Here is a 27891-nt window from a genome sequence, read left to right on the forward strand (position 1 = left end):
AAGAGAGGAAGAGAGAAAAGGGAGAATTACAAATCAGTTAGCCTGACATAAATAGTGGGGGAAATGTACGAGTCTTTAGAAAAGACAGGATAACAGAATATTTGGAAAGCATTTAACAGGATTGGACAAAGCCAGCAAGGGTTTATGAAACACAAATAATGCTTAACAAATCAACTGGAGTTTTTTGAGGATATAACTAGTAAAATAGATAAGGGAGAACCAGTGGACGTGGTGTATTTGAACTTTCAGAAGGTTTTTGATAAGAACCCCATAAGAGGTTATTCGACAAAATTAAAGCACATGGGATAGGGGGTAATGTATTGGCATGAATCCACAATTAGTTGATAGACAGGAAACAGAGAGTAGGAATAAATGGATCTTTTTCCGAGTGGCAGGTAGTGACCAGTGGGGTACCGCAGGGACCAGTGCTTGGGCACTCGCTGTTCACAATATATATAAATGACCTGGATGAGGGAACCAAATGTAACATTTCCAAGTTTGCTGATGACACAAAACTGGGCGGAATTGTAAGTTGTGAGGAAGATGCAAGGAGGCTTCAAGGTGATTTAGACAAGTTGAGTAAGTGGGCAAATACATAACAAATAGAGTACAACATAGCTAAATTTGAAGTTAGACACTTTGGTGTGAAAAACAGAAAGGAAGAGTATTATTTAAATGCTGATATATTGAGAAGTATGGATATACAAAGGGATCTGGCTTCCCTTGTACACCAGTCAACGAATGTGGAGAGGTAGGTGCAGCAAGCAATTAGGACGACAGATGGTATGTTGGCCATCATTGCAAGAACATTTGAGTTCTGAAGTAGGGATATCTTTCTGAAGTTATACAGGGCCTCAGTGAGACTACACCCAGGGTATTATGTGCACTTTTAGTCTGAATGCCGAGGAAAGGATATACTTGCCATAGATTGAGTGCAGCAGAGGTTCACAAGACTGATACCGGCATTGATGGGTCTGTCCTATGAGGAGAAATTGGTTCAATGGCCTGTATTCACTTGAGTTTAGAAGGATGTGAGGAGATCTGATTGAACATATCAAATTCTAACATGGCTGGGCAGACCAGATGCAGGGAGGATGTTTTCCCTGGTTTGGGAATCTAGAACCAGGAGACACAGACTCAGTATATGGGTCAACCCTTTCGGACTGAGATGAGGAAAAAAGGGTAGTGAACCTATGGAATTCTCTACAACAGAAGGTTGTGGAGGCCCAATCACTGAATGTATTCAAGAATGAGATACATTTTTTTTTAGATTTTAATGGCATTAAGGGGTATGGAAATGAAGCAGGAATACAGCATTGAGATAGAGGGTGGGATATGGACCATGCAAAAGTTCATTGGCCTCAAGCAGGAATTTCCGGCCTTGGGGCAAGCTTGGCTGGAAAATCACGCCCAGAGTATCAGCCATGATCATAATGAATAGCAGAACAGACTCAAAGGGCCAAATGGGGTATTATTGCTCCAAGATTGTATGTTCCTAATTTTTCCTGGGACCACCCCAGCCCCCCAGAATTTGCCTTGATTTCTCCTCCGTGTTCCAGTTGTTCCCTGAGGTATAACATTTATGGGGATCCTTCCATTTGCTTTTGGATAAATGGTCCTCCACTTTTCTCTAAAACTCATAATTGTGGACTCTTCAGTTCAAGTGGGGATTTGTCACCAACTGGCTTAATAGCCCATTATGCTCCCACAGCTTCCAAATAGTGCTGGTCCCACAGCTATTTCCAAGCTCTTAGCAGATGTTTTCTCTGTCTGTTCCAAGCTGACAGATCAACTGTTTGCTTCCAAACTAACTGCAAATTACCATCTGCTGCAAAGCTCTGTGAGGACCACTGTAGATTTCTTCCTTTTACTTTGAGCTAGGCAAATCTTCCAGCTTCTTTTCATCTTTTGAATTCCAAACTGAGCTCAAGCCTCACCCTCAATCTGCACAGTGAACAATAAAGTTAGTATTTTCTTTTCTTAAGATGACTAACATTTAATTCCTTTAGCTGTCCCAATTCAGTGAGCTGCAATCTACACCGAGACCAAACTGCAAATGCTTCTGTCTGTTCCCGAGCTGAACTGCCAACTTCTATTAGCAAACATATACAGATACATTAAGCAAAAGAACCTTTTACTCCCACATCCTGACTCCATGACAATTTGGTATGCTTTGGGATATTCTCAAACAAAAATGTTAACAAAGCTATTTTACCTTTAACACAGCTCTTTGATTCTGGAACTCATATGAATAATTTATATTTCTTATGTAGTCTTACCACCCTCTTTCCCAGAGTTGCTCGCTTTTAGTTTATTTCATGGAGAAAATAATGGACACCCTGGCTCTACCAAGAACTCCAGATATGGGTTTGCCATTGTTTCAGTTTTTATTCCCCAATCAACTCTGACCTGCTAAGATAAACACAGGTTAATTAAACCTAGGCTTGTTTGGTTTGCCGTTACATTAGGGTTGTTTATCAGTTTCTCAATCAGGATCTTTCCATTTAACTCTTTAATTCTTTAAATTAAAAGTTATATCCGAAAACACATGAATTCTGAACTAGACATTCACAACAATATTTGTATCTTTATATTTCATTAGTTAGCTCATATAAATATGTTTTGATAAATAAGCTGGGGATCTTCTGCAATGATTTGTTAATTGTATATTCATTGGGTATTTAAGGGTGGTGGTATTATTTTTGGACTCACCTGTGCTTATTATACATATATAGGAGCAGACTGAAAGATGTGATATTGGTTGGAGGTGCATGATGTGTGATGTGTGACTCTGTTTAAAACAATAAGCTTGCAAGTATACAAAGACTAGACTCCAGTACTCTACTCCTCATGACCTTGCCACCTGAATTCTAACATGAGGCTACGATACTGTGCAAGATAATCAATTGTTCAGTATACTGGTGTAAATGAAACATGCATGAACTCATAGAACTGCCTTACACAGTAAGGAGGCAAAAAACAATTTTGTAAAATGTGAGTAGGAAGTAAATACACAGGTACTATGAGAGTGAGACTCTCCTGAGTGAGAAAGTTCACAGAATGCAACTCTCAATGCTGACTTTGTTTTAATGTTAACACAACTGATGAGGCAGTTGGCTCTATGTTAACGTTGAAGAGATTAAAAGGACACTTGAAATATTCCCACGCAGTTCAGTGATATGGAATTTCTTAAACTTTTGCACTGGACCTTCAAAGAGAGAACATCTGACTGATTTAATTGGCCTAGTAGTGTTAGCTATCTTAACACATGTAATTTGTTTATCTATAGTAAATTCTAGAATGAATAAGATTGCTGTTCCAAATGCAATGCATTAATGTAGAAATTCTTCCTACTGTACTAATTGTTTTCTGTTTCCTTGTTCTAGCGTTTATGGATGTCCATTGGCAAAAAAGCGGAAAATACAGGACAAACAACCAAGTGAACCAGCTCTGAAGAGAAAACCATTCCTGGTGAGAACTGACAACTCTTCTGTAGATGAGTGCTATGAGACTGATGGTACAGAGGAACTGGACGAGAAAGATGAGGAATATTCTGATGAAAATGATGATCAGGAGGAAGATGAAGAGGAAGAAGAGGATGTGGAAGCGGAAGAGGAGGACGAAGATGAATTAGAAGAGGAAGATGAGGATGATGAAGAGTATGAAGATCAGAGTAACGAGCAAGGTATGAATTACATTAGACAGATTGAAAAAGCCTTTGAATGCTGCTCAGTTTATAAAAATGTCAAAACAAAGATCTTCTAAGATTGGATTCAGCTGTCTTAATTTCTGGCTTGCATTATTTGAAAATTAGTAGAGACTAAATATGGAAGCTTGAATTTATCTTCAACATTTGTGTAAAGTTGCTGATCCCATATTCCCCGTGGTGAATTGTATTCGCAAGAAGCATTGCGATACAATATTCTAACCCAGATTCATTGCAATTGATGAAATGACCCTATTGTTATTAAGTGTGCTGTTGCGAATTCACATAAGCTCGTTTTAAACACATGATTGATTTCATTAACAGATCATAAAAGTCACCTCTTACTCCAACATGCCGATCATGATGGAACTTTTTAAACTTCATTCCATAATAAGCAATTAGTTCAAAACTTCGTCATCCAAGTGATTTTTTTTAGTTCAAAACTTCGTCATCCAAGTGATTTTTTAAACCTGTGAATATTCACTTGGAAACGACAGTAATTATTGTATTGTTGGTAACCAAGATTGTTCATGTATTAATACTGCAATTCTGACAGTAACCATGTGAGTTCAGAGGTGTTTTTATTTTAATTATACAATAATTATAAGCTGTATTACTAATACATGTGAATTAGTTTTGATTTTCTGCACCCAGATGTTTATTAAGGGAATTATTTGTTTTATAGAAAGGAGAATAAAAATATTGTTCCTAATTAAAGATAACTAATAACTTGCTGTAAAATCAGAATACTATTTTAATTCTTAGGCCAAAGTTACATTACTCCATGAGTTGGATTTCAGTATTGTGCCAGAATAAATTTACTTCTAACATGATGAATTTGCATAACTTGATCACGCTGACCTTGTAAAGACATTTTTATTCTTATGTTAATCATTGTGGCACATCTCTTTTATCACTGTTCCAGCACAAACCAATAGGTCTGATATAAATTGTTGACTCTATTGATTATTCTATTATTAAGATCTAATTATCTGGAAGAAATGGTTTACACACTGCAAGCATTTGTTACTTACCACACTCACCATTGTTTGATTAGGCTTCCATACATTTAAAATATAAACAAAGGCATTTCTGAAGACTCAGTCGATAATTGCGCCATTCGATGTTATACTGAGCTGTACCTGAAGGCACCAAGTTTGATCCCTAGCCTTCCAACCTTTGCTGATCTCAGCCTGGGCAGCAATGGGCTACATTAATTGGTCACTATTCCTTAGCTGTAACAGAAGGAATAAGAAATTACCCAGGGGGAAAAAAAGTGGAATTTTCACTTTTGCTGAGTATTGCTGGAACATGTGCAAAGTTTGGAAGTTAACTCAAGACAAAATTGAGTGATGTGCCCTCATCGTAAAATAGCTTGCTGAAAATCAGTGGAGATTGCTCCAGCGAAATTTTGTAAAATTACCATTTTCTAAATTGATGCAGTTCATTGGATGGTGGTGGGGCGGTGGGATTGGATTGGGTGGTGGTGGGAGTGGAGTGTGCATTCATCTAGTCTCCTGCCACGTAATATTGTGAAGAAGAAGTTGGATAAACTCCTGTGGAATTCCAGGACCTTTGTTGTTCATGCATACAAAACAATCACATGAGCAAGCTACCAATAGCTTGCGGGTCACGCTGCCATTTGAGTCACTGCCCATAGGAAAATAGGGAAAAATTTGGGAGGAATAGAATTAATGACAATAAACCATGTCCATTGAATAATTTCATCTCTAGGTGATCAACAATAATTAAGCTTTGCTTTCTTGTTTTCCATTAGAAGACCTTCAAGAAGAATCTGATAATTTCAGGAGAAACCAGGACATTGAGAAAGATGATAACAACAATGATGAATATGACAATTATGATGAGCTTGTTGCAAAATCATTATTAAACCTGGGAAAAATAGCTGAAGATGCAGCGTTTAGGGCTATGACAGAGTCTGAAATGAGTGACAGCACAGTGCGTGGCCTGGAGGACGATAGTGACACTAACGGGAGCAGGGGTAGAAAAACAAATAAAAGTGACTCCTGCCAGCTGAGTTTGGATGTTGACAGTGATGTTGTTAGGGAAACAGTGGATTCCCTTAAGCTCCTGGCACAAGGACATGGTGTGGTACTTTCAGACAATGCAAGTGTTAGGGGTCGCATAGATGGTTTAATACAGAATGAAATTAGAAATGTGAACTTGGGATCATGCAAGTCCACCGGTGATGGTTTGGAAAAGACTGTTGATGAAAGTGATGAGGCTGTTTGCCTGAGCAGTCTTGAGTGCCTAAGGAACCAATGTTTTGACTTGGCCAGGAAGCTAAGCGAGAGTCAGCATGAGGAAAGGAACCAGCAACATCATTTTAGTGATTGTCAACAGAACAGACCTGATGATGACATCACAAGAAGGATGTCAGATCGGAACTATTCAGATATGGTTAACTTGATGAAGCTTGAAGAACAGCTTAGCCCTCGATCTCGAGCTTTTTCTTCTGGTGTCAAGGAAGAAGAATCACATGACAGAGATGATGACACTGGTTCAGTCAAATCTGACCGGTCTGAGGAGGTGTTTGATATGACCAAGGGAAACTTAACTCTGTTAGAAAAGGCCATTGCACTGGAAACAGAGAGGGCTAAGGCAATGAGAGAAAAAATGGCAATGGAAACTGCAAAGAGGGATGCATCAGATCAAATTCCAAGGCATCACGTTGGAGATGAGAAGAAGTCTAGATCCTCCGATGGTCATGTTAAAAAGCCATACTACCCTAAAGGTACAACTTCTGTCTGTTTCTAGAATATAAGGTAACATTCTGTTCAGAACTATTGATTCAGCTCCTTGTCTTGAATACGAAGGTTGCCAGATAACAATTGAATAGCAATAGAGTGATCGATAACGAAAGAAAGGAGCTTTAACTGCACATTAATTATGTTAACGTTGTGACTTGATGGAAAACATTTATCATGCAAGGTAAAAAACGGGACCGTGGCTAATTAATAGTCATTTATTTTCGAGTCACATTCCGCTTCACATGAAATCCTCCCTTTGCAAATTGTGGCCAGGTATTATATGCTGTGAAGATGTGCTATACACAAAGGTGGAAAAAAATATCGAGGTGTTGAGTTTCCACAGGGGCTCTCCTGTTCATCTGCCGGAAATTTGGCAAAACAATGGTGGAAACTCAAGAAAAATGGCACAAATGTTGTATATACCATTTTTCTCCGGTATCTCTGCCAAAGTTAAGGCAGGTGAGTGGGAGAGACTCACAGAAATTCAAATTTTTGTGACATCATTTATAAATGCACAGAGACTCCTCACTGCTCTGTAACCATTTTATTATTATGGTCTTTCAATAATAATTCTATTAACATTGTTTTGTGGTTTTTGCACATAATCAAATGTTAAATTATTTGCATTCTTATTCCAGTATTCACTTGCAATTAACTAGGATCTTGGGATGAATCTAGATGACAAGTCATGCAATAAGTTATTTAAGATGTCAAAAATATAACATAATTTGTTTATGATGTACCCAGCCATGGAATGTCTAACGGAATTGTATGATGCTGGTTGGACTTTATTTCATGAGTACATATTATGTAGAATACAAATTAGTGAGTTTCTTGATGATAATATAAACTGATATGTTTATACATGATTTTGGTGCTTTCAACCTAAGTCTGTCAGCAGGTCAGAGCAAGATCAATTTTTAACGCATTTCAACCTTTACAATAACACTGAAAGTTTTATATTATAAGGAATAATTTAATCACTATTATCATTCAATAGAAATGAAATCCTGCACGCACTTGTACCTGTATGAAAAATGTTATTTTCCCTCTAATTTTGTATTCTTATCTATCATCTCTCCCACTTCTTCTAAGTATTAATTCCATTCTACTTTTCTTATCTATTTTTGTTACATTTTCTTTGTTTTCTGTGCCTCCAAAGATCCCATCAGCCAATTTGGAGATGAGTACAATTTTCCTTCTAATTGGCTGATAGTCAGCTACAGAGGATAATGTTCAATCAATCAGGAGCATCAAATGGACAGCCTTTCCTACAGGGCAATTCATCTCGTATAGAGCTGGGGCAAAACAATTGAAAAGAACAGAAAAAACTTGTGCATACAAAGTGCCATTCATGATATCAAGTTGTCCCACAGTGTTTTACAGTCAATAAATAGCTCCTAGACAATGCAACATGTCTGCCCCTTATGGGCGGCACGGTGGTACAGTGGTTAGCACTGCTGCCTCACAGCGCCATGGACCTGAGTTCGAGTCCCAGCTTGAGTCACTGTCTGTATGGAGTCTGCATGTTTTCCCCGTATCTGCATTGGTTTCCTCTGGGTGCTCTGGTTTCCTCCCACAGAGCGAAAGACGTGCAGGTTAGGTGCATTGGCCATGCTAAATTCTCCCTCAGTGTACCCGAACAGACACCAGAGTGTGGCGACTAGGGGATTTTCACAGTAACCTCAATGCAGTGTTAACATAAGCCTATTTGTGATACTAATAAATAAACTTTTAAACTTCAAACTTTAAACATGTCCAAAGCAAGTAAGCACTAATGTAATGGAACTAATAGAAGCGACATTGTATGATGTGCTAAGTAAGCCAAATAATAAGAAAACATTTAAACGGTTAGAATATATAACAACAGTGGAAAAGAAGTGAAATATGAAACATAGCTAACTTCTTCTTTCAAATTTGTTTCTAAGTTTCAAGTCCTTTCTTTATAATATCCATTTGTATTAAGAAAAAAGAATTCTAATAAAATATATAAATGCCTGTGAGCACGATAAGGCTGTTTTCAAAAGAATATGATGGACAAAATGTAATTGTGGAAAATATAGATAAGTGATCTTAAACCATATAGAATGTGTTGTCCAGAACACTCCTGAGTAAAAGGGAATATACCCCTGTAATCCACCAAGAATTAAAAAACAATTAATCTACGAGTCTTGATGGTAGATTTTCTGCTGGGCGTAGAATTGAAAATGTAAGTTGAGCAATGTGAGATTTATGGGGTGGAGTTTAATAAGCCTAAGTGGGGGTCTCATCGACTGGTTGGAGAACTGGAGAGAACCCCAAGAGCTTTTCTCCAGGGGGCCTGGTTCAATTACCAGATAATCTGGCATTTGTGGATGGTGTCAGGGCGCCCACTCAAGTCCCCGGGTGGGCTGAAATCTTGTCCCTGAGAGCGAGAGGTCGGCAGCTCTGCAGTACTGGCTATGTCACTGGCATTAGTGGCCACTGCTGGTATTATACTTCTGCCTGCTGGAGAGGGGTGTGTGTGCGGGATCCCTGCATCACCAAGCAACACCCCTTGTCCCAAACCTCTGAACTATCCTTATTGTGGGGTTATTAAACTCCATTTATATAATGGGTTAACCCATCACAATTTCAGGGCCAGCTTTATTAAGATAATGACCATAAGTTTCAGACGTTCAGATTGAAGAGTGACTCATCTGTTGGCGAGCCTGCAGCAGCTGAAGGGGCAATTCATCCAAAACAAAAACTAGCTGGCGAGCACATCAGCAAGGTTACTAGCAAAGTCAGATCTGCAGGAGGACAAAAAGCCTCTAAATTCACTGGGCAATCAGGAAATGCTGCTGGATAAAGTCATGCAGAAGAAGCTGGCACTACTTGGAACAATGATACAGGCACTCTAGGTGTTTGATTCCGAGCCAGTTGGAAGAGAGTGAGCAATAATGCTAATATCCCATGTATGACAATCAATGGAGGAAAAAGTTTCACATCCTTACCAGGTCAAATAAGGTAGGAGAATTGATCCACGCTTTCTAAGGTCACACAAATGTTAAGAATATATTCCATTTATATAGCCTTGCTCCAGACTCTGCTAATGTGCTTGAATTGCATTCCATCAGTGTCCAGGAGGCAGCATGGGGCCTTTTACATCCCCACCTTTAACTGAAACTTCTCTTTCACTCACAGCATTAGATGCAATCACTATAGCAAAGGTCTAGCCGCTTGCTGCAAGCACCTGTCATTATAAACACAATGGGCGCTTGCTAACATTTGGATTTTACTGCACGTCACAGTAATCTAAGGTAATTCTTACCTTGTGCACTTTTTTAAAGGGGAAGACAGCGCACAACATCAACCCTTGTAATGAAACACCACTACAAATTCTGTGTAACAGAGCAATAAATGGTCACAGAGATGGGAAAGTAGATTGGCAAGTGCCAGACGCAGGGTCATGATGACCTTTTGCTTCTCTTCCATCTCGCTTTACTGCACTCTAAATTGCTTATAGGAAAACCATATTGTGAAATCCTCAAGCTGCTCTTTCTACCAAAAATGCCCTGTATGTCTGCTCCTCAGCTTCCTTTCTAATACCTGTTCCTTTTTTCTTTCTCTAGATGTGCCAAAACAAGGGTCATCAAGACTCAAAATGTTAGCTCTATTCTCTCTCCACAGATGCTGTCAGCCCTGCTGAGATTTTCCAGCATTTTCTGTTTTTGTTTCAGATTCCAGCATCCACAGTAATTTGCTTTTATTTAATAAAATGCTGGATGACTTTTCAGCATTACTGTTTATTCCGGATTGTGACTCCAAGAATATCTGCAGCAGAGGCCACCGAGGCAGAGTCATGAAGCAGTCTGTACTTCAAATGTTGATACACAGAATGTTGCCATAGAAAGAGATAGTGCCAGATTGGAAAGGTGTGTTGTGGCATTTTGAAGATTGGGGTTGATTTGCATCGATGGGGCTTCACTGATCTCACTGGCACCATTGAATCTGCTTTCCCTCAGATTAATAACCATGCAGAGACAGTGCCTAATACCAGTATACCAGCTTGATCGAGTTTTTCGAGGAAGTGACGAAGATGATTGATGAGGGTAGGGCAGTGGATGTTGTCTACGTGGACTTCAATAAGGCCTTTAACAAGGTCCCTCATGGCAGACTGGTGCAGAAGGTGAAGTCGCATGGGATCTGAGGTGAGCTGGCAAGGTGGATACAAAACTGGCTCGGTCAAAGAAGACAGAGAGTAGCTGTGGAAGAGTGTGTTTCTGAATGGAGGGCTGTGACAAGTGGTGTTCCTCAGGGATCAGTGCTGGGACCACAGCTGTTTGTAATATATATAAATGATTTGGAGGAAAATGTAACTGGATTGGTTAGTAAGTTTGCGGATGACACAAAGATTGGTGGATTTGCGGATAGCGATGAGGACCATCAGAGGATACAGCAGGATATAGATCAGTTGGAGACTTGGGCAGACAGATGGCAGATGGAGTTTAATCCGGACAAATGTGAGGTAATGCATTTTGGAAGGTCTAATACAGATAGGAAATGTACAGTAAATGGCAGAATCCTTAAGTGTATTGATAGGCAAAGGGATCTGGGTGTACAGGTACACAGGTCACTGAAAGTGGCAATGCAGGTGGAGAAGGTAGTCAAGAAGGCATACGGCATGTTTGCCTTCATCGGCCGGGGTATTGAGTTTAAAAATTGGCAAGTCATGTTGCAGCTTTATAGAACGTTAGTGAGGCCACACTTGGAATATAGTGTTCAATTCTGGTCGCCACACTACCAGAAGGATGTGGAGGCTTTGGAGAGGGTACAGAAAAGATTGACCAGGATGTTGCCTGGTATGGAGGGCATTAGCTATGAGGAGAGGTTGGAGAAACTTGGTTTGTTCTCACTGGAGCAACAGAGGTTGATGGGAGACCTGATAGAAGTCTACAAGATTATGAGAGGCATGGACAGAGTGGATAGACAGAAGCTTTTTCCCAGGGTGGAAGAGTCAATTACTAGAGGGCATAGGTTTAAGGTGCGAGGGGCAAGGTTTAAAAGAGATGTACGAGGCAGATTTTTTACACAGAGAGTAGTGGGTGCCTGGAACCCGTTGCCGGGGGAGGTAGTAGAAGTGGATGCAGTAGTGACTTTTAAGGGGCATCTTGATAAGTACATGAATAGGATGGAAATAGAGGGATATGGTCCCGAGAAGGGTAGGGGGTTTTAGTTAAGTCGAGCAGCATGGTCGGTGCAGGTTTGGAGGGCCGAAGGGCCTGTTCCTGTGCTGTAATTTTCTTTGTTCTTTGTTCTTATAGTGGCAGGAATGGGCATGTGGTAGCATGGTCTACCTAGATGTCGGTACACATGAATCTCGAAGCAGCCCATTCCAGCACTTGCACATGTGGACGAAAGTACACTAAGCTAATTTGCTCAATGCAATAAACCAGTAGGTCAGTCTGTAGACTTAGCCACCAGGAGACTAGGACATCTCAGGTCCAGTAATTTCTTAATGGAACAGGGCAGCCTACCATCTCTTGCATTCTGCTCACTCGTGTACGACTGAGGAGAAGCACAAGTTTGACCAACTTTGAATTCGTTCCTGGGGTTGTGGATAAAACCAGCATTTATTGTCCATCCCTAATTGCTCTTGAGAAGGTTGTGGTGAGCCACTTCCTTGAACCACTTCAGTCCATGTGGTGTAGGTACACCCACAGCGCTGTTAGGTAGGGAGTTCCAGGTTTTAGGCCCAGCGACAGTGAAGGAACAGTGATTTAATTCCAAGTCAGGATGAGGTGTGACTTGCCCAGTGGTGGTGTTTCCATGTACCTGGTGCCAGGTGGTAGAGGTTGCAAGTTTGGAAGAAACCCTGTCTTAAGAAACCTTGGCTGGCCTCATAATGGAGGGAAGACCATTGATGAAGCGTGAAGTTGGCTGGGACTAGGAACTGCAAAACTCCTGCAGCGATGTACTGGGGCTATTCTTAATCACCACAACTATCTTTCGTGAGGTATGACTCCAAACAGCAGAGCGTTTTCACCTGATTCCAATTGATTTTGGTTTTGCTGTAACTTCATGATACTACCTTGGTGCGTCTCCTCTGGAATTCAAGTCTTTTGCCCATGTTTGGACCAAAAACTGTAATGAGGTCTGGAATTGTGTAAATCTTCCTCCTTCCCACAATCAATGTGCCATTATCTACATTCCTTCATATGCATTAACTTCCATTTATACTACCTAATATGGCTCTATAGCCAAATTTGCAGATGACACAAAAATAGGCAGGACAGTAAGTTGCAATGAAGAAATAAGAACCTTACAAATGGATATAGGAGAGTGGGCCAAAATGTGGCAGATGGAATTTAACGTGGATAAGTATGAGGTCATGCGTTTTGGTCGGAAAAATGGGAAGGAGACTTATTATCTAAATGGGGAAAGACGTTAGGGTGCTCCGGTGCACAGGGATCTGGGTGTCCTCATTCATGAGTCACAGAAAACTAGCATGCAGGTACAGCAGATAATAAAGAAAGTGAATGGAATGTTGGCATTTACAACTAAAGGAATATAATATAAAGGTAAGGAAGTATTGTTGCAACTATACAAGGCATTGGTGAGGCCGCACCTGGAGTATTGTGCACAGTTTTGGTCCCCTTATTTGAGGAAAGATGTAGTGGCATTGGAGGCAGTTCAGAGGAGATTCACTAGATTGATTCCAGAGCTGAGGAGTTTGTCATATGAAGAGAAATTGAACAGTTTCGACCGATACTCGCTGGAATTTAGAAGAATGAGGGGAAATCAAATTGATGTATATAAGATGATAAAAGGTATGGATAAAGTAGACGTGGAGCGGATGCTTCCTCTTGTGGGGCATTCTCGGATGAGAGGTCATAGTCTTAGTCTTCGGATAAGGGGTAGCAAACTTAAAACAGAATTGAGGGGAAACTACTTCTCGCAAAGGTTGTGAATGTGTGGAATTCTCTACCCCAAAGTGCGGTGGATGCTGGGACAGTGAGTAAATTTAAGGAGGAGTTAGGCAGATTTTTAATTAGTAATGGGTTGAAGGGTTATGGGGAGAAGGCAGGAAAAGTGGGGTGAGGAGCATATCAGCCATGATCGAATGGCGGAGTGGACTCGATGGGCCGAATGGCATAATTCTGCTCCTATGTCTTATGGACTTAGGGAAACCAACGGCCCTTAATCAGCCAACAAAGAAATTTAAGAAAAAAAATCCCTTACCTTCCAATGCTTAAAATTGTGACAACTCTTGCAACGGGTGTTTGGGGTTCTGAATGTGCGGAGCTTCCATTGGAACTATAAGGTGGCGGGGGGGGGGGGGGGGGGGTGTGTGGGGGGGGGGGCGGGGGGGGTGTGCGTGAGCGTGTGTGTATGATTGCATGCATCTCGTGGAAAGGAGGAAGATTATTATTAAAGACATTATTAAAAGAATCACCAGTCATTGTAGTCGAGAGAAGATCTTGCATTCTGTGGGACATGAAAAATGTCCCTTGGTGATCCTCAACATTCTCTTCAATTGATTCCTCTTTCTGTTCCTCTTCTTGATCTTATTACTTTTCCTCATCCTCCCTTGGGGTCTCAATAAGGAGTCATCTTTGTAAACCATGGTTGAACAGAATCCTTGGGACCTTATCTTGGTGGTGATGCAGTATGGTTACAGGTCAATCCAAGCATCAGAAGCACACCTTCAGTGTCGCAATGATGTACACAATGGTTGCTCTCATGGATAAATTGACTTCTTATATTGGTGGCAACTACTCTCCTGAGAATGTGTAATGACATCGCATTGCTGTAGAGGCAATGCGTCCAGGATCCACCCAGAGATCTACCATTCTGTCTCAAAGGCTATTGGTACAACAGAGCTCTGTAAACTAAAAGAACCATGGGAATTCCAGAGAATTTAAGATTCACTTGCATTGTGGTTTACTGCTGGCCCTGGGACTATTGGAATCCTAACTTTCTGTAAAATTGCTCTACTCTGTTGTGTTACTACTAACATTCATGAGATGACTCATAAGGTCGGAGATCCAATGACATTCTCAATACACAACTTTTTGGAAGATTTTAAAGATATTCCCACTTGCAGCCTGGAATGTCCCAGTTGCATTGAACTTCAGCAGTCAAACCTTAGCCATTGGCAGAGTGATGCCTGTGGCAGTATTGGGATTAGGTCTCCTTACAGTATCTGGCATACATCAGTGACAGCTTCTTTTGGAAAATCAAGCTTCTGCAGGCATTGCTTCAGTCAAAAGCAGGCAGAAGTGCTTGTGTCTGCTTTGGGGAGACCAGTGGGGTCAGTGACATTTGCCTCTGGTGTAACCTCACCAAAACTTATCTTCCTTTTCTTTCAAGAAGTAAAGATGGAGAGGAACTTCCCATCAAAAAGCCGATGTAATAGATTTTTATTTTAACTGCCTGGGTGGTAAATGTGCAGAACAGATCACAAGTAGAATCCTACAGTGCAGAAAGAGGCCATTCGGCCCAATGAGTCTGCACCAACCACAATCCCACCCAGGCCCTATCCCCATATCCCCACATATTTACCCACTAATCCCTCTAATCTATGCATGCCGGGACACTAAGGGCAATTTAGAATGGCCAATCAACCTAACCCGCACATCTTTGGACTGTGGGAGGAAACCGGAGCACCCGGAGGAAACCCACGCAGACACAGGGAGAATGTGCAAACTCCACACAGACAGTGACCCAAGCCGGGATTCAAACCCAGGTCCCTGGAGCTGTGAAGCAGCAGTGCTAACCATTGTGCTACCGTGCCGCCCCTCATAGTACTCATAGAACCCATTCAATTTTCACGCTTTTAATTTCATTCCTGAATTTATGTCCAGCCGATGAAAATAAAAATCGATCTCATTATATCCTTTCTGAAATGATTTTTGTGATTCACAACCCCTCAGCAAATGGAATAAAGGCAGATTACGAAGCAGTTGACAGCAGTAGAAACAAAAAAAAAATCTAGGTCTTCAGTTTTCTTTCAACTTTTCTATGATGCTGAGCAACTCTCAACACACATACAAAACTGCCATGAATACAAATCAGTGCATGAAAATAGAGTTTATGATGAGTCTTTTTTAATATTACTGGGATAATAACTGTCAGGCTATTTGGCAGCTGTCAGGAAATGGGCCAAGCATAAAAGTGGGTAAAGATATGTTGTCATGGATGTCTGCCTCATTTCCCATTCCTCTATTAACACTGGAAAATTGGCTGGCGGTCAGCTAGTTTTAAGGTCGCTATATCCACTGGCACAGTGCCTGATGCTTGGAGAATCATAACTGTAGTTTCACCATTTGAACCGAGCAGTGCACGTCTCTGGTAATTCAGGCAAATTAATCAAGCGTCCATGTTTGGAAACAGTTGCTGGATGCAATCAATATATATTGAAAGCATGTGTCAGAGAAGTAATCGTTCATGACTTACAAACTTTCCAATAACTAAGCAGATTATTGAAGTTCTAGTGGTTAACTTAGCTTTTCAAAAGGTGCTTAAGAAATTTTTGTTTGTAAAGTGTGTCACGCACAGCTAAGTCTCAATTGATGATCGACAATTTGATGCTTTAGAAAATGCCTTAGTAACAAAGATAGGGCGGCGACGATGGGAAATATTTGCATGAAGAAAAAGTTCCATTGTGTGTGGGGAGTTAGGGGGACGGTTCTGTTCTGGAATTCTGCTGCTCACATTATTTGTGAGTAGCTCAAATGAGGGATAGAATTTTAAACCATGGACATGGGACAGGAGACTTGCACATCTTGCAGGAGGCCTGAGTGCCGCTGGCAAACAGGTGGGTCTGGGGATAAGTGGGGATTGGTCACGGAACATGGGAAGTCCACAGCAGCCTTGGAGCTTGAAGGAGCTCTCCTGCTGTATTCCCGTACTTAGCTATTTGGACCTTCGGCAAATGGTGTGCATGTTGATTACAAGTTAGAAGAAATCAGAGTTACGTTGTTTAAATTAAGGACAAGGCCGATAACTGATCTCTAGTATACTGCTTTGATGTGATGCGATCAGGTGCACTAAGAATGGCTCAGAGAAAAGTCACCAGGAGTTTCCCAGGTTTTAATGAACTAAATGATAAGGGCTGAAGAGTCTAAGGCCCTGGTTTCAACTCAGGCTCAGTTTTCAGCAGGTGTGCTGCAATGTAAGTTAGGAACTCACCTGTTGCTCCAGAAATTACGTCAATAATTAGGAATCGGGGAAGTTGTAAAAGAGGAGCCCTAAGTATTCCCGATCCTTCAGGGTCTACAAAGAAGATTTTTTAGATAACAAAATCTCATCTTTTTGATCCTCTTTTGGCCCTATCCACTTCCCCACTTGATTGGTCTGACAAGGAACACAATGTTGCTTTCCACTCTGGCACCCCAGTTAAAATTACAGTTGTGTCCCAATGATGCCAGGAGAGCTGGTGAAAATCTGAACTTGTCACCTGCTGGCCTTTCTAGTCTAGGCAAATAAATGGATATTTTTTATCGCTCTCACACCCTGAGAATGTACTAAGGACAATCATGGTCCTTAAAATATGGGTGAGCTAAGTAAGCAAGCTGCTTAATGTGGACAATGAATGCAGCATCAGAGGAAACGACTGTAAAATTCACAAGCCTTGATAAACTTCTGCCCATCAATCTCCAAGCTAGTGGAAATGTTGGGCATCATAGTTGATTCAGGATTAATTGACACCTTTTCAAACGAACTAGATATATGGGATTTAACATTTGAAGTGTATCCAAGTCAACATTTATATCATGACCAATAAGAGCAAAATAAATGAACTGATTATTCATCTTATCGCTGTTTGTAGGACTGTGCAGCATGTAAAAATAGTTGTTGCATTCTCTTGCATAACAGTAATGAACATCCAAAAGTGTCAGAAAGATAAAGACTAATTAAATTATCCAGCTTGTCCCTTATAGACATGATAAGAAAGAAATGGGAACACGAGTAGGCCCTTCAAGCCTGTTCCACCATTCAATGAGAATATGGCTGATTTTGTTTTTACCTTAATTCCACTTTCCAACCAAACCCCTCCATTCCTTGATTTCTGTGGAACCAAAAATCAATCTATCTCAGGCTTCAATATATTCAAGAACTGAACATCCACTGTACTCTTGGGCTGAGAATTCCAAAGATGTCATATGTATTCCTAACCTCCAGAGTCGTATATTCTGATGGGAGAGGTCCAAATTGTCATTAAAACCCTACCAATATTGGGAAGAGTTCAGAGAAAAACCTCCCTGACATCTTTAGTTGATTAAAGGTTGTCCAGGAGGCCAAAATGACCCTGACTTATATTACAATGTACCTACCACCTCTCCCCAGAGAGAAAGAGGTCTGGCTCTTTCCGAAATGTATACAGTGCAATAGCATTCATTATCAAGACTGACAGCCTGATCCATAGCCCTACATTTCTACAGCAAAACAAGAACCACCCGACCATGAAACATCTAACCTAATTTTGCGCTTCTGTAACTTGTGTAACCCCTGAATCCCTATGACTTATCTATTTGAAGAAAAGTTATTGCATTTTGAAAATAATTCATTGTATGTGCCATATTGTGATGTTCAGATAGGTGTGTTAAGGCATTATAAGTTCTTGTTTCCATAAGACATTTTGGGATAGGTGCAGAACAGACACAGTATCGACGATGTGCCTGTTTAACTTTCAGCTTAGGGCCTCATTTTAATACTGAGTTGTGGGTTCTAAATGAACTGTTGCATCTCACTAGTGTCACTGACAAAATTTCCTGACTACCTCAGTAGGCATTGTAGGTTAAGTTGCGGTAGGACTGCAGGGTGAGAACAGGCTAGTTGCAAGCTCCCATGTCTCCAAGTCCCAGACCTTAAAAAAACACACAAAATATAACATATTGTGAGATGCTGCCAGTGTTCCCTTTCATCTGTGCATTCTCAATGTACAATATTCCACATTTCAATTCTCTTCCACCGGCCATTTGGATCATGGCTTATTTGTATCTCAAATCTACTAGACTGCCTTTGTTTGATATCCTTACTGTAGAGCAAACTATCGATTTCAACCTTGACTATTTCAATTGATCCAGCCACCATGGCTTTTTGAGGGGAGTTCCAGTTCCAGATTTTTGTTGCCGTTTTGTCGAGAGAATTCTTCTTGATTTTTACTCCAAACTGGCCTTGCTCTATTTTTAAGATCATGCTCCCTTGTCCTTGGACTCCAACAGCAGAAAATTTTCACCAAGACTGCTGACTTCACTTCAGAAAAGTGGTCTGATTAAATCGCTGCCTCAGCTCATCTGCCGCTGAAATTCTCATCTATGTCTTTGTGACATCTAGATTTGATAATTCCAGTACTCTCCTGGCTTACCTCACATCTTTAGCCCTCCTTTAACTTGAACATAACCAAAATCCACTGCCTGTATCCTAACTTGCACTAAGTCCCCTTTGCCCATCACCCCTCACGGATCAACATTGACTCCTGCTATGGCCGTGCCTCAGTTTTAAATCTCTCATCTTTGTTTTCAAATCATTTTATTGCCTGATTTTATTGGCAGTCATGCGTTCAGCTGCTTGGGCTCTAAGCTCTGGGAATCCCTCTCTAAATCTCTCCTACTGCCTACCTCTCCTCCTTCTTAAAGCTTCCTTCTCACCTAATATCCTGTATGGCTCGGTGTTTAAAGTTTACTTGTTAATACTCCTGTGACCTACTATGGGATATTTCGTTATGTTAAAAATGCTGCATAGATGCAAATTGTTGTAGTTTCATTGTCCACATTTTATTGAATCCCTTTACCACTTAAAGCCCTTTAAGAGGTCAGCTGGCCAACTTTCTAAATTGACGGAATACAAAATAAAACAAAAATTCTGTGGACGCTGGAAATCTGAAATAAAAACAGAAAATGCTGGAAAAACTCCGCAGGTCTGGCAGCATCTGTGGAGAGAGAGAGACAGAGTTAATGGTGGGATTTTCTGGTCCTTCCTGCCAGCAGGATCTTCTGGTCCCATCAAAGTTGACCCCGGCTGTGAGTTCCACAGTGATGGAACGAGCGGGCCAAGCAAATTGCTGTTGACTTTGGTGGGATCGGAAGATTCCATCGGCGGCCAATGGCGAGCCGCCTCTGCTGCGGAAAAATCCGCTCCGGGTGGCTGGAAAATTCTGGCCAATATTTTGAGTCCAGTATGACTCTTGCTGAGTTCTTCCCGCATTTTCTGTTTTTGTTTTCTATTGACAGAGTATAAACTGTGCTTATGCAACCTGTTCTCGTAATCTAACCCTTTGTCATTCTGTACCCCTTCAAGACTCGTGTATGTTTCCTGAGATTCTGTGCTCAAAACTGAATGTTGTTCGTGTCCCAGCTAAGAGGAAATGAGATAAAGGCAAAATACTGCAGATGCTGGAACCTGAAACAAAAGCATAAAATGCTGGAGAAACTCAGCAGGTCTGACAACATCTGCGGAGGGAGAATAGAGCCAACGTTTCAAGTCTGGATGACCCTTCATCAGCTCTGATAAAGACTTGAAACGTTGGTTCTATTCTCTCTCCACAGATTCTGTCAGTCCTGCTGCGTTTCTCCAGCATTTTCTGTTTTTGTTGTTGTTGAAGAGGAAATGAGACTGGCACACATTCATATTTCACTCATTTCTCTTTGAGAGTTGTAACCTGGGGTCCTACAGGTCTCAATTTGCATATTTATATGGCTTTGAGTGGAAGTTCAGATGCCCATTTAAAGAACTGCCTAAAAGTTGATTCAGGCTGTTAGCTTACAGTTCCCAACAACCCTTTGAATGCTGGTTGCCTGTTTTTCATCTGGAAAACAGTCACCAGTTGAACGTCTCCGCCATTAATATTGCTAATGCCTCTCCCAGAAACTTGTTTGCCCCAAACTTTGTTTTGTGCAGATTGTTAGATCCCAGATTTTCAATAGTTGGAAAATGTTTTAAATTGTGACATGAAAAAAATGTGATTTTGGCTAAAATTCTGACTGTTGCGAAGCATAATTTTTGTCAGTTTTGTTTTAGTTCAATCTATAGAAATGTGAAGTCCTTAATAATTGAATTTAGACTCTGATATGGTTATCATTTTATAGAACATCCCTCAATCTCTTTGCACAGAATATAAAAGTCAGCAGTTCTGCTACCTTTTTTTTAACATCTAAAACAAAAATAATTTAAAAAGATATTGGGGTTGATTTTAAAACCTACCACATTGGTCCCTCAGATATGCAGCAGCTTAGTTAGCAGTCCTTAAAAAGACCATTACAGCAGGGTCCAAGAGCAGACAAAATTTTTGTAGGCCGGAATGTTACCATTATTCACGCCGACGGGACTTTCCCATCCCACTACAGTGAATGGAGATTTTGCTAGACACCAAATTCTCCGATATTGCTGCAGCGGGAGCGTGGCATGAACGGCCGGTAAGATGGCGGCCGTAGGCTTTTCTGAGTTGAGGAGGAGCAGGATTGCCAGTTCCTGTGTGGTTCCTCCACTCGAGGAATCACTTCACCCACTGATTTAAATTTCTTACTTTCCTCATTAACTCGGGGCACCTGTTCAAAACTGCAAGCTAACGAGGCCCAATTACCTTTATTTTCAGTGTGCGTGATCAGTTGGCAGTTGTAGATTGTGACCTGTGGTAGACCTCTCCTGATTAACCTGTCCATTGACTTTATTGCCCTGCTAAAAGTGAAACTTGGCCCCTCACTGCTGTGATTGAGCCAGTATTGTAAGGATGTAAGTAGAAGTTCACTCTGCCGAGTTCTTTAGCTGATTTCTAATCTTAAAAAGTTCTCTCGTCTTCACAGAGTCATCGAGACCCGAAAAGAAAGAAAGCAAGTGCCCCACCCCAGGATGTGATGGAACTGGACACGTCACAGGCCTTTACCCTCATCATCGTAGCTTGTCGGGCTGTCCACACAAAGACAGAGTTCCCCCAGAAAGTAAGTGGAAAAGTTCAAAGTGCAAGGTAAACGTATTTACAATTACTATCATATGTAACCTGTTGTGGTTCCTGAGGGAATGCCACTTTCTACCAGTTTTGATGCTTTACCAACCTCTTGACCAATCACCCACTTGAATCATGTGGTTTTATTTTCTAATCCTGATAAATCATAGAAAGTAGAATACAGGAAGTGTCTTACAATGAGAATTTTGAACCCAGTGGAGTGATCCTTCACAGTGAATCTGCAGTCCATTTTACAAGCTGCCAATTGATTTAACAGGTGCAATGTAAAACAAGCTGCTGGTTTGTTATGGGACCAACTTCATTCCCAATAACTCATGCACTTATTAAATTCATAAATATAACCAGAATGATACAGTTAATCTCTGTATTTTATTTTTGCTCGCTTTCTCTATGTGAGTTTATCTGTTAATAAAGCACATATGTGAGCTGCTTAGGAGGGCAGAACATTTGAATTTTGGTGGAGACATTAACAGATGGCTGTGGAGCAGCCGTCCCTTATGCACCCCGTTGGATGTTCCTTTGGATTGAACTCGGTGAGTGAAAAGCAGAATCGAGCAATTTGTGTAACAGGCAGCTGATTGATTTTCTCCACTTTTATGCCCCTGCCGAGGTCAAACTGGGATTACCCGATATTTCATCAGTACCTTAAGAAGTCTCATGACACCAGGTTAAAGTCCAACAAGTTTATTTGGAATCACGAGCTTTCGGAGCGCTGCTCCTTCATCAGGTGAGTCACCCGATGAAGGAACAGTGCTCCGAAAGCTCATGATTCCAAATAAACCTGTTGGACTTTAACCTGGTGTTATGAGACTTCTTACTGTGCCCACCCCAGTCCAATGCCGCCATCTCCACATCATGGTCATCAGTACCTGATTGGAAACAATTTTGGTCTCTTTCCTTGGAACCCCCTCTCCTGCCCCCCACCCCACACACTTGTTTCAGGCGGCTGCTTTCTAACCTTTGCAAATCGAGGTCCTACGCTGTGGTTAGGACCCCAGCTGTAACTTTAATACATTGGCAGAGCTGGCCAGCGTGAAAAGATTCCTGAAGGGCTTTGGGGTAGCAGTTTTCTGGAGCCAAGTGGAACATTTCTCTGCAGTTTGTCATTGGTCTGTTGTTGCCCTCTCACCCCATTACTCTGGCATTCATGACCCCCACACCCGCGTCCCCACGACCAATCCAAGGGCTGAGGCTCGCCCAATATTTTGGCACCCTGGAGCTGGCAAGATGCCATGGGGTGCCAGTTCAGGATGCACCCTGCCGGCAGTATGGCAATCAAGCCCATCTTGGACCTCATGCAGGATAGAACGGGTATAGATGGCTGGTGTGCCTCCTTGGTGAGCCAGCCAAAAAGTTCAAACCTATCCCAGTGTCCTGTCCTGAGGGAAATGTGTGGAGAATCGGAAGCCTGAGCAGGTATCCCACCCATTGAACAACTCTTCAATTTATAGACAATCATAGCCACAAACTGTCTGATTTGATTTGATTTGATTTATTATTGTCACATGTATTAACATACAGTGAAAAGTATTGTTTCTTGCACGCAAAACAGACAAAACACACTATACATAGAAAAGGAAACGAGAGAGTGCAGAATGTAGTGTTAGTCATAGCTAGGGTGTAGAGAAAGATCAACTTAGTGCAAGGTAAGTCCATTCAAAAGTCTGATGGCAGCAGGGAAGAAACTGTTCTTGAGTCGGTTGGTACGTGACTTCAGACTTTTGTATCTTTTTCCCAAAGGAAGAAGGTGGAAGAGAGAATGTCCACCTGCGTGGGGTCCTTAATTATGCTGGCTGCTTTGCTGAGGCAGCGGGAAGTGTAGACAGAGTCAATGGATGGGAGGCTGGTTTGCGTGATGGATTGGACTACATTCATGACCTTTTGTAGTTTCTTGCAGTCTTGGGCAGAGCAGGAGCCATACCAAGCTGTGATACAACCAGTCTGTTCATTTATGATGTAGCATACCACAGCACCAATGTAGCTGCATTCCCATCACTGCAATTACATGTTGAGAATTGAATAGAAATTCACAGCGTGTAATCAAATCAGGAAGAAACATACAGAAACAACACCAGAACTAAGAATAAAAGTGAAAAAGGATGGGATAATAAAAGTACAAGATCCTGCGATTAGAGAGTGAGTAATGTTATCACCAAATGACATAAAAAGTAAGAATAGGTTTAGCTGTGCAATAGTGCTATTTAATTCTGAGATGTGTTTAACAAAGGCTGAACATTTCCATAACTTCACTCGTAGTGCATTTGAAAACGTATTTACTAGTGTGTGCAGGGAACCTGCTGTGTTTCCTTTGAAATTCAGGTGGAGGAGTGGGAGCAGCTCCGAGGAAATAGCAATAATGGGGGCAATTCTCCCAAAAGTGCTGAATTGGCAAGAAAACTGGTCTGGATCATGACTGTTTTTTCAGTGCAGCTTCAGACCTGAATCTCCCACTCTGTGCACTGCTGAGGTCCCAGTCGTGAATCTTATTACAAACCCGGGGGGCCGGGTCCTATTCGCGCCGGAGTCTGACAGTTCTGGAACTCTGCGCATGTGCAGTGGCCCCAATCTGTCGGTCTCCCAGTTTGCTGGCCAGCTCGATCGCTGGGCAGCCCAGAACCCCCATAATGCTGCCTCTCCAGCCCCCCTCACCCCCATCCATGGCCCGATGGTGGCCTCCACGACAATTCCCAGGCCAGCCTCAACCCCCCCGTCCCATCCTGGACCGCCCCAATGTCCAGCCCTGCACATCCAGCAGTGACGGTCCCCTCACCACCCCCCCCCCCGCCCCCCATCCAGGCAGACCCCCACCCCCCCACAACGGGAGGCAGACCCCCCTCCCGGGAGGTAGGCCCCCCACCCCGGCAGACCACCCCCCCCCCCCCCCCCCCCCCGCCCCCCGCCTCAATCACTGGCCTCCCTCCAGCCCAGACTGATCCCCATGCAGAGTGGCAGTGGGACCCCCACCCCCACTGATTGCCCCCTAGGTCCTGCCCACAATAGGCCTGCCCCCTTGGCACTGCTCAGTGCCCGATGGGCAGTGCCAAGGTGCCCCTGGGCATGGGCACTTTGCCCCTTGGGCAGTGCCGGGGGACACAGGCTGGCACTCCCAGGGTGCCCATGCCCAGGGGGCACTTCCCCACCCGCCGCCCAACCACCTGGGGGACCCCGATTGCCCCCCATTCACTCCGGCAGGGTCTCCTGCTAGTTCCCCAAATGTGGGGAACTACTCTAAACCCCGCCGGAATGAAATATAATCATATCTAAAATAGATGTAAAATACATTTAAAAAAGATTTAAATCACTTACCTGTCTTCCCGCCGGTTTTCAGCATAGTCCCGATTGCGCCTGTTCTCCGGCTCTGGGAGATGCATTGGGAACGCAGGCGCGAATCCCGCAAAATGGCCAGCACGTGATTCTCTGGACCCGACCTGCCAGAAAATTTACGGGTCACGATGGGAGAATCGCCCCCAATGTTACTGAACTATGGGGGCGATTCTCCCCCAAAAATTCTAAGTGTCAAATTCACATAAAAATTGGAGTAAATCAAGCTGGTTTTTTCAATGTGATTTTCAAAATGAATCTCCCATACTCTGCGCACTGCAGAGGCCACGAGCGTTAATCGCGTGAAAAATCCAGGGGCGGAGCCTAGTCCCGCTGAAATCAGCGCCCTGAGCGGACCCCTGCGTATGCGCCGATCTCTGGGAGATCGCTAAACAAACTCTCCCAGCATTGAGATCGCTGGCCTTAATACCCCATGGACATCGCTGGCCTCATCGCTGGCCTCTCACTCCCCCCCCCCCCCCCCCCTCAGCAAGAACATCACTGCCCTCCAGTCCTCCCCATTCACTATTGACCTGGACATGGCTGGTCTCCCCATCTAGAATTGTACGGGACATCGCTGTCCTCCCCATCCCCCACTGACGTGGACATCACTGGCCTCCTAACCTCCCGCCAACACCCCCATCCTTACACACACACGGTGCTGTGCTGCCATGCACACCCCCTGCCTGTGAGCATTCCCCCTCAATGAGTGAGAGTCTTAAGCGTCGCACCCCCTGGACACAGTACCTTGTTGAGTTAACCCAATCTGCATCTTTGGAGATGGCTGAAACCAGGTTGCCTGAACATTATTCCCAATTAAATTAACTAACGGGCCCATGAGTGACCCAAACTGACTGGACTCCCTTAACAAGCCAGAGCTGTATATAAGCTGCAAGTATGGACACACAAGCAGTCACACCAGGAAGATGGCCCCAAGAAAAGTGGTCCCAGATTTTTGGAAAGTGAGCAGGCCCGCCTGCTGGATGCAGAGAGGAGAGGTGCTAGCTGCTGTTCCCCGCTCAGAGCCATCACCCAAGGGGTCACGCAGCAAACACATTATGGGAGGCAGTGGCAGTGTTGTGAATGCCAGGACTCTGCACCCTCGGTCCGGAGAACAGTACTGGAAGTAAACGAACGACGTTCGTCAGGCAGCAAGGGTGAGTGTGCATCCCGGCCAACATGAGCTCCCAACCCTGACACACAAATGCCCTTCCATACATTAAGCTTTCAATCCCCCTTACATCCTCACAGGAGAAAAATGAGCACAACTGCCATGAGAGGGAAAGACTGGTGGGGGTGTTCCTGAGCTGCGGCTGTTGACCGCCTGTGAGCAGCGTGCCCTGGAGTTGGCAGGGGTGGGGGACGAGCAGAGAATGGTGACTGACAACCAGGTCAGCATCCGGCATGCAAGTGAGCATCAGCCGAACCCTATTCATAGAATCCCTACAGTGCAGAAAGAGGCCATTTGGCCCATCGAGCCTGTATCGACAACAATCCCAACCAGGCCCTATCCCTGTAACCCCACGTAGTTACCCTGACACTACAGGACAATTTACCATGGCCAATTCACCTAATCCGCACATCTTTGGACTGTGGGAGGAAACCGGAACACCCGGAGGAAACCCACGCAGACACAGGGAGAATGTGCAAACTCCACACAGACAGTCACCCGAGGTTGGAATTGAACCCGGGACCCTGGCGCTATGAGGCAGTAGTGCTAACCACTGTGCCACCGTGCCACCGCAATTCATAAGTCTTCTTTGAAGGAAGTGCCATGCTGCGTGGGCTGTTTTCCCTCCCTTCCCCTAATGTGTGTTCTTTCTTACAGTGCTGGACCATGATGCACCAGGCCCGCCAGGTGTTGCAGCCCCCACTGCTGGCTCCTGAACCAACTCCCCTGGACACCTCGGATGACACCTTGGAGGAAGGCCCTGAAGAATCCTCCGAGGACAGCACCAGCGAATCGGCACAGGCATCAACCACACAATCCACCTACACAGACTATCACCACGGTGGGTCATGTTAGTGCTGAGGCTTCTGGGTCACTAACTGGCGAGCACATCACAGCCGCTGATACACATTAGGTGGAGGTGGGCACATCTAAGGGCTCGGACACATAGAAGTTTGCTGCAGGCGACGATTCAGCTGGCCCCAAGCCAGATGCCTCAGGTTTGTTCATCCCAAAGCTGGTGGAGATGCATTAGGAAACCCAGGGAGTTGTGGAAGAGCTGTCAGTGACCATGCTACAACTGCAAGGCTGTTTAAAGGAGTCAAACAGAGTGCTGTTGCAGGAGGTGGTGCCGACACAGTGTGAGACCCAGGACAACACTGCAAGGGTGGCGACCGCACTGGAAAGTCTGGCTCAGGGATTTGGTTTCATGGGTGGCAGGGGTCCAGGCCATCCTGGAGACACTACGGGCCATGGCAGAGACACAGCGGGCCATGGCCAAGGGTGTCGCTGGCATCTTGGAGGTACATCTGTCCGTGGCCACGGGTGTCGGGGGCATGTTGGGAGACACTGTTGGCCATGGTTGGGGCTCTCGCTGGCATTCTGGAGACACAGCAGGCTGTGGCTGGAGTCTCCATAACTTAGCCCAAGCTCAGAGGGCTACTGCTGAGGGGCTCTAGAGCCTGGCTCGTTCACAGAATGCTGTAGTGGAGGGGCTCTGGAGCTTGGCCGAGTCTCAGAGGGCCAGGGCTGAGGGATCACACATCATGGGGCAGACGCATCTGGGCCTCCAGGACTGGCAGAACCAAGTGACGCCGGAGGTTCTGGAGCTCAGTCCAGCTACCCTGACGTCCCATGGAGTGCCCCCGGGACCTCTGGGCACCCTGAGCGAGGAGGAAGGGCTAGAGCCCATGCCAGGGCCTTCCAGCCAGGAGACTCCGGATGTCCCAAGACATTCCGATGCCCCCTTCCTCACACCAAGGCAGCTCAGGGCCAGCTGGATGAACAGGGTGGCACAGAAACATCAGTGTTATCCACAAGTTGGCCGGGGCCCTCCAGGCCTCCGCTCCGTGGGGGCCATCCCCCAAGGGCATCGCAGGCAACGGGGCGCGGATCATAGCTGGACACCTTCACTGCAATATGCATCCTCGGGGAGCAGCGAGACAAAGCAATAGGCCGCACAAGATCAGAAAGTTGTCGGGTCATTCAGAGGGCA

General features: G+C 43.7%; 1 protein-coding gene across 2 annotated transcripts in view; it reads left to right on the forward strand.

Annotated features, from left to right (window-relative positions):
• The window catches only part of LOC144494157 (myelin transcription factor 1-like protein), a 315352-nt gene that overhangs the window by 55357 nt on the left and 232104 nt on the right, over window positions 1-27891 (forward strand). For both annotated transcript variants that reach the window (XM_078213754.1, XM_078213755.1), the window contains exons 4-6: window positions 3387-3685; window positions 5484-6461; window positions 21246-21380. In XM_078213754.1, coding sequence (XP_078069880.1) covers window positions 3387-3685; window positions 5484-6461; window positions 21246-21380 — 1412 coding nt within the window. The remainder of the gene's footprint in view (window positions 1-3386; window positions 3686-5483; window positions 6462-21245; window positions 21381-27891) is intronic.

Source organism: Mustelus asterias, chromosome 5 (genome assembly GCF_964213995.1).
Source record: "Mustelus asterias chromosome 5, sMusAst1.hap1.1, whole genome shotgun sequence".
NCBI lineage: Eukaryota > Metazoa > Chordata > Chondrichthyes > Carcharhiniformes > Triakidae > Mustelus > Mustelus asterias.